The sequence below is a fragment of the Lathyrus oleraceus genome, chromosome 3, assembly GCF_024323335.1.
Source record: "Lathyrus oleraceus cultivar Zhongwan6 chromosome 3, CAAS_Psat_ZW6_1.0, whole genome shotgun sequence".
NCBI lineage: Eukaryota > Viridiplantae > Streptophyta > Magnoliopsida > Fabales > Fabaceae > Lathyrus > Lathyrus oleraceus.
Window position 1 is genome coordinate 47,664,613 of NC_066581.1, and position 7,757 is coordinate 47,672,369.

A 7,757-nucleotide genomic window follows, 5' to 3' on the forward strand; every position below is an offset into this window, starting at 1 on the left:
ATATATAAATGGTCTTTAGAAAATGTTTTCAAACTCTAATTTGGAAAATGATTTTGCTTTAAACTATCATTTTTCAAACCTTCACAATTCGCTACTTCTTGTATATGGAGTTACATGCTCAACAAGTGGCACCAAAATCTAACTCATGTTTAAGGACTAATCATCTCAAGAGGAAAATGACTTTTAACACTATTTTTAACAAGAAGAATTTCTTAAACACACCTTCACCATTTAATGGTATTAGGATTGGATTATGGATTACGGGATTAAAAATATTCATTCAAAGTTTTGATCCTAAATTATGAGAAACCATAATTAATAGTCTGATTATCCCTACTCAGAACATAAATGGTAAAGTAGTAAATAAACAAGATTTTCTTTGGACCATAGAGGAAAAGAGAAAGTTTGAAATTGATTTTAAAACTAAAAATCTTTTAGTTATGTCCTTAGATGAAATTCAATTCTTTTATGTTAGTAATTGTAAACCCTCCCAGGAAATGTGGTACACTCTTGAAATCATATATGGAGTTTCTACAAGTGTCAAGCAAGAGCGAATGAACACACAAGGCGAAGAAGATGATTGCTCCATTCATAAGTGTTTTTCAATTCTTAGAAATTTCAGAAATCATACTAGAAACTTCGTGACTAACATATATCTAAGAATTAAGAATTGGAATAAAAAATCCAATCCAATCCATAAATCGAGAGATGAGAATGTTTATGATTTTCAAGGAAAATCCAAGAAGGAAGAAATCATCAAGAAATTAAATGAATTGATTCACCATTTAAGGATGATTGCGTGAGCTCAAACCTATAAGCGTCTCTAGCAACTTCATCAACAAACTCCTTTAAAGATAAATCAATGCCAATAATTTCCCTCAAAAGAATAATCTCAGTAGTTGAACGATCCTCAGAGGATTCAACATCAAATTAAGCAACTTCATCAAGAAGAGAATATGAAAAAGAAGTTTTATCTAGTGGAATATTCGAGAAAGAAAGGATAAATAAGACTCATTGAGCAACATATCAAGATACTAAAGAAGAAACTTCGAAGAATCAACCTCTGATAGAACCTTCAAAGAATCTTCGTCCAACGAAGAAGATGAAGTTTGTTTGAAAGCATCTTACCGTGAAAATGACCATGAGGTAACAAAGTTATCATACAAGCATTTGCTCAAATTAAATCTAAGTTAATCGAAGAAAATGATAATATTCAGAAGCATAACTTAGATCTTATATATTATATCGAGTTTCTAGAAAATAGAAATGAAACACTTAAGTGTGACTAATATTAGAAATCTAGCTAGAACATGTGAGACTTGTACCTCGACGAAAAAGGAAGTAAAAGATTTGCATGAAACCCTGAATAAATTTACTAAGGGGAAATAAAACCTTAAATTAATACTATCACGTCAAAGACTTTCCTTGAATAAAATTGGATTAGAATTTAAATATGGCAGAACACATTGTAAAAGGTCAAATAGGAAGAAAGTAAATTGACCTGTCTATAAATGTTCTTATTGTAATAGACTTGGCCACTTAGAACTGTTTTATTTTTATAAATTGAGAATGTCTAAAGATAATAACCATATACATCTTAGAATTACTAACGCACTAGGACGCAAGAAATTTAGGTACCAAAGGTAAAAGTCTAGTGTGTTTATTCAGGAATGCTTTACAACTTTAATGAAGTTGTAGTGCCATATTAAATGAACCAGTGCAAAGAAGATAGTATACTATTGAGTATACATCATTACCTATTTGAATTGAAGTTTGTGGTTAAAGGATGCTTACTGATGGTGTATATCAACGATTATGATCAAAGAAAATGTCCTTTGAGGATGATCTCAACATCTCTGATCTATGATGATCAACTGACATCTTAGTAAGTTAAGAAGATAATATAAGTCTGTAGTGAATATATCTATCTTGTGTTTAACCAACTATCATTTTCAATGATTCGTAGAGAAGATACGACATTTTATTCTCGTTTCCTCAAAAATAAGAGTCTTTGTCAAAGTTACTTGATAATTAAGGCAGTACATTGTTTAAAGGTTAAATAATAATAAAATAATTAAACCTTTAAATAAGTGATTTTATTTATTTGCTCATCAACATAAAATTTGTTTTACTAATAAAATAAATGAGTATAGCATTTGTTAAGAAATGAGTGCATACAGAATGAGCAAGAGTGTAAAAATCATAAGTGTCAAGGCAAGATACAACCCAAGGCTAAAAAATAACTAAGGAAGCCAAAAATCAAAAGGTTAGTAGTTAAGTGACCTACATGCTTCAAATTTTAGACAAATTTAATTTAATTTTTGCCTCTAAGCTAATCAATTATGTGCATTAATGGAAAATATACAAAAATTTGAAAAATATTAGGATCTAATCGATTAGATGTCCTATTTTGGAAAAAAATATTCTCTCATATTTTCTAGGTTAGATCTTCAATGATTTTGTGATATTCTTATATGCCCAAAACCATCTGAATGTTTGCTATAAATAGGTAAATCTATTCTCTTCTTTTTGTATCTCATTCTTTTTCTCTCTTCTTATTTGTGTGTATGAGAATATTACTTTAGTATTCTGTAATCATCATCATGCCACCTAGGAGGCTAAGATTTGCCTCTAACCCTTTCACCATGATTTCTCATCTCAACAACAAGAAGGAAGATTCTTTCTAGACTTTGTAAGCAAAACTATCTTAGGAATTCACATTTTGGATTCTGGAATAATTCAAGAGTGTGAACTCTTCTAGATCTTTGAAGATTTAAACTTAACAACATTCATCTACAACCCTCCAAAAAAGTGTACCCACCTTTAGCCAAGATGCTCTTCTCAAATCTCTACTTCACCAATAGAATAATTTATTCCAATGTAAGAAAACATAAAATATATATCCCTTTGGAAGTTTTTGCGAATATCTTTGATCTTTCCCATGATTGACCTATTTTCATGCCATATGAACAAGACGACAACTTCAACTACAAAACTAATGCCTCATCGTATCTAAAAAATCTAAAATCTCGGGTACTCTCTCCACTCACTCTAGGTTCTATGCACCCTGACATTCATTTGATCTATTATGTCACATACTCTTTTCCAGAAAAAGCGACCTCAGTCACCTGACTAGGTCTGATGTTGCAACTGTATGGATGATTACAAAGAAAATTGAAACTGATGTTAACAGAAGTTACCGACATCAATAACAATTGTTAACTGAAAAAATTAAAATCTCCAAAATTAAAACATTGAAAAGAGAAATACAATCATCAATAACTCGTATCTATATTTTCTTCTCTTTCGTTTGAAATCAAAACCACAACCCACGTATAGATCTCCATCTTCTTCTTTGCTCAAAATTCAAATCACAATCCACACCCAGTTCTCCATCTTCTTCAGTTGAAATCGAAAACACAATCTAAGGGCAGATATTCATCTTTTTCTTTGCATAATATGATTTTAAGAAGAAACACTAAGGAAAAGAGTGTAAAGAAACAGTGGGAGTAAACCAACAAATCAGGAAAAAAGATTAGCTAAAATGGAAGAAGAATCCTAGAAAAGTAAAAGCAAGAGAGTTGAGTTTGGAAAGTGAAAGTGGAAAAATGAATAGAAGGAACCAATCAATTGAGAAATGAAATTGAGGGAAAGTAAAAATTTAAACTATCCAATGAAAGTGTGACACATGACAATGAAATGGATGAAGAATATTGGTTAATTAGTCAATTATAGATAAGGGTATGATTTAGTGTAAATTAATATTGTGAAAAAAGATATTTTAGGGAGAATAGTAGCATTTTTCAATTTTAGTTTGATAGTTGAAGAGAGAAGACTTTGATGATATCATGGATATGGTTACCAACAATTTACCTTCTTGAAAGGCTACGCTTTCCAACAAGTCAGACTAAGTTATCCTTGCTAAGTTAATTTTGATTGCAAGTGTCTCATATTCCATGCAAATCCAATAGCTACCAAATCTATTGGTCTTCTAACTTTTCTCAGAAACACCTACACAACTCCAATATTTTTCTTGCAAAAAGGAACTCCAACATGGGACTCTATTATAAAAGCTCTTGCCAATGGTTTTAAATCCAATATTTGCAGTGGTAACACAAACTTCTGGTATGAACCTTGGATAATTTGTTACTTTTTCTTTTTCTTTCCTCTTTATTTTCTTTTATGTAACAAAAAAAATGTACTCATAGTCAATAGTAAATAGAATAAATATTGTATTTAAAACAAATACATACTATATATTTAGTTTGTTTAAATTTATGGTAGGATAGGGAGAATCAAAATTTCTTTTTTGCATGCTCCCTCACATTTCCATAAATTAGGATAGTCTTTGTCAGCTTTAAATTATCAAAAGGACAATAATGACAAACATTTGTATCTAAATGTCGTGTGCAGTGTACTCGTAGTCCCTTTTAGTATTTAGTGCAATTGTGATTGTCTTATATGTAACTTCCGTATTGATTCAATATATTGTTCAGGAAAAGTTCATCAACAAGCTTTCATAGCTCAGTTGGTTAGAGCACCCGTTTAGTAAGCGGGAGGTCTTGAGTTCAACTCTCAATGAAAGCAAATTGTTTTAGTTTTTTCTTCATATTTCAGCCTTTAGCTTACCACTCTCAAATCCATTCATTTTCATTCCCCTGAATGCTATATTGACCAAGCAAATGAAATTCTGTGTTGAAAAGCTTTGAGCTAGGTGATCCATAAACTATAAACAGTTTATTTTAAAAGAAATCTTTTGGCTGAAAATTTATGGAAAGTTTCATGAAAGTTCAATTTTACTCCCTCTGTGTCTTGTTAAATCCTGTAACAAGTAGCAGTTAGTATTGAAGTGTAATCCATATTTGAACAATCTTATTTATCACTTTTATCCACTAAAACCAAATCAGTAATAATGTCAGTGCAAAGTAAAAGCTTAAGCAGTTGGTACAGTATAGGGCAATGATAGTTCTATTGAGAATAAAAGTGTTCCTTTTCTTCTTCAAATATTGAGTTCACAATTTGGTTACAAATAAATTTTTTGGTCACTTATCAATGTAAAATACTACCAGAAAACTATTTTGAATTCTTCTTCTTCATATCAGCTTCTCTGAATGATTTTTCGACAAGGCCGGACAGGGTCAATTTCAAATCATGGGTCATCTTGTGAAGAATCAACGATAATGTGTTCACATCTACCATGGCTCTGTGGGCTGAGCCATCCACTTTAATATCATAGAACTTGGTAAGGGCGTCAAGGGATACTGAAGGAAGTTTTGTTCCTGTAAACAGAAAACATTACGGCTTTCATACAGAAACAGCAAGGACTTGTGTTATGTGTGTGTGAGAGATTGTTTGATAAGCCTTTGAAACAAACAGAAATGAACCTTTAGGCTTTAGTTGACGTGCTAAAGAAAGACTGTCCAGAAACAGCCAATTCAGAGGAATCGGTGTCGAACATCGACGTAACTCGTTAATGATGAACGGTACATCAAAAGTACGAGCATTATGAGCAACCCATAACACGTATCCCCCAGGTTTCTCACGGCTTTTAACGTAGCTTAATAATATGGGAACCAGATCTTCCATCCTACAAAAAAATCATAAGAATTAAAAAACAATCAATGATTTCCTATGCAAAACTAATTAAATAGTTCAAATAGACTCAATCATCAATGTCCACAAACAATTCGGTTCAAGATCGAGCTTTTTGAAGCAAGATCGTAAAAAAAAACATGCTGGACACTCACTGTGCAACCATGACACAGAACTTGGTTACCTTCTTATAGCTACACACTCACTGTGCAACCATGCACAATGACTAAAAATGAACAACTTTGGAAGAAGAAAATTTCAACAACCACATCTGAATAAGTTTTGAAACTGATGAATATCTGATTCCAAACTTCAAATGCAGTCATTATATGACAAACATATGGCATCTGATTCCAACACATAGTATTAGTACATGGTTAATATAACTCTCTTCAACACCGTAAGTTAATGTCTTATCAGTTTAGACTGTGCCTAATCATGTTCTTTAGTCATATACATCAACAACGAAAAACTATTATGATTCTACCGACCCTCATATATTGATCTGACAATTATGTATTCTCACTACAGTAGCAGCTAATTAAATCAGAACAATGCTACACCCATTTCACAGTGAAAGACGATTAATGGAGCATAGGGAGGCTTCAACAATGTGCAATGATTAAATAACCATCCAAATACACTACAAAGTATGGCATTTTATATAACAGAATGTGAGATGATAACAAAAGCAAATTAAAAATTGACCGAGTTCAAATAAATTCCAACTATAAGAATCCAACTACTTTAGCATTGTCTATTCAAATAAATTCCAGATATAAGTGAAGGCTGTGTTGTAAGGACAAAATGGAATACTTTATTTTTTAAAGGTAATCATAATCTCTAAGTGCCACAGAGATATAGGTTACCTCGGAACACCAGGTCTGTTCACCATATCTGTAGTAATGCCATGGATTTTTGAGTTTTCAACACAGCATTGAGGATTTACAAGAGTTTCGAAAGTGCTGTTGGGACCACCCTGAAGATCTCGAAGCGCAATCTCAATGATCCTTTCTTTCTCTCGGTGAAGCCCGGTGGTCTCAATATCAAAAACAATAACAGTGACTAAGCTAGACAAGTCTTTATTCTGAGCTAACTCTTGTTGAATGTTACATTGCTGAATTTCCTGAAATTGACCGAGCTGTGTTTTATTTACATTTACATTAGAGCTAGTTGAAACTGTTTCACTCAAAATTTCTAGCTTGGTGCTTCTTGATCTGGTGTCCGCGCTGCTTTCTGTGGTTGTAGTTATCGGTCTTCGAGTCCACTTTTTTCTGTGGCCTCCCTGAAGTCCATAAATTCTAGAACCAAGCAACCTAACACTATGATTGTTTTGACAAATGTTACCGAAGCTCTGGAACGTTTCACCCCAATTATTAGATAAGCTGTGTATTCTACATCTAGGTACTTGCAAAAAGGAAAAAATCATGGAGCCAGTCTTCATCTGAAAATGAATCCAATAGTAACAACAACAACAACAACTAAGAATATTATTTGATCAACACTTCCTCATCAATTAAACAATCAGCTACAACCTGAAAAGTAGAAGAAAAAAAAAGTTTGTGTGAAGACAATATACAAACAGTTAGTGTGCATATTGTAAAAAGATAGAAATAAGATTTGAAAGAGAAGAGAAAGAATAAGAGTTAGTTACCATTGAGATGGAAGTTGAGAAGAAAACATTTGGAAGAAATGGTTGAGAATGATTGGTAGTTATAGTGAGAGAGAGAAGAGAGAGAGAGAGAGAGAACGTGCTGGGTTGAAGAACGTCGTAAGTTACGGATCGTCTCTGGTTTCTTTTACTTTAAAATTTCATTTCTGTCCTTTCATTTTTTTTCATCACATGGATACCCTAAAAAATAAGGGTGTGTAGTTTTCTGTACACCATTTTTCTATTATGGTTATGTTAGATGATTTTATTTTTTGGTATAGTTTTTTTTTGAAGTAAGAATATTCGTATAAAAGATCATGTGTGAAGAAACGTGAGATGATGGGTTATATAATTGTCTGTTGGTGCACACAAAATAGTTACATACGAACACGACTTTAACGATGTTTTGGTTTATTGAGAGGTAACGAATCATGTGCGACTATGCCTTGCTTGAGATGGTTGCGCACGTCTGGTTGAGTGGTTCATATTTATTCGTTTCACCACTTATATCATA

General features: G+C 32.4%; 1 protein-coding gene and 1 non-coding gene across 3 annotated transcripts; one reads left to right on the forward strand and one right to left on the reverse strand.

Moving 5' to 3' along the window:
• Nucleotides 1–4,513: 4,513 nt before the first annotated feature.
• Nucleotides 4,514–4,587, forward strand: TRNAT-AGU (transfer RNA threonine (anticodon AGU)). The gene has a single exon. It is a non-coding gene; the product is annotated as a tRNA-Thr (tRNA).
• A 365-nt stretch (nucleotides 4,588–4,952) lies between these two features.
• On the reverse strand, nucleotides 4,953–7,533 carry LOC127132438 (exonuclease DPD1, chloroplastic/mitochondrial). Of its 2 annotated transcripts, XM_051061387.1 has the most exons (4): nucleotides 7,247–7,533; nucleotides 6,462–7,127; nucleotides 5,385–5,587; nucleotides 4,953–5,279 (listed from the first exon to the last, which is right to left on the reverse strand). In XM_051061387.1, the coding sequence occupies exons 2-4, from the start codon at nucleotides 7,034–7,036 to the stop codon at nucleotides 5,074–5,076; spliced, it is 984 nt and encodes a 327-aa protein (XP_050917344.1). In that variant the 5' UTR covers nucleotides 7,037–7,127; nucleotides 7,247–7,533; the 3' UTR covers nucleotides 4,953–5,073. The 2 variants fall into 2 exon arrangements, with proteins under 2 accessions (XP_050917344.1, XP_050917345.1); XM_051061388.1 differs by lacking the exon at nucleotides 7,247–7,533 and having other exon boundaries at nucleotides 6,462–7,228.
• Between the last annotated feature and the right edge of the window lie 224 nt (nucleotides 7,534–7,757).

Coding starts and splice junctions, on each gene's coding strand:
- LOC127132438 (XM_051061387.1), bottom strand. CDS start 7,036: ATGAAGACTGGCTCCATGATTTTTTCCTTTTTGCAAGTACCTAGATGT. Junction 5,588..6,461: donor AACAGACCTGGTGTTCCGAG/GTAACCTATATC, acceptor ATTTTTTTGTAG/GATGGAAGATCTGGTTCCCA. Junction 5,280..5,384: donor ACGTCAACTAAAGCCTAAAG/GTTCATTTCTGT, acceptor TTCTGTTTACAG/GAACAAAACTTCCTTCAGTA.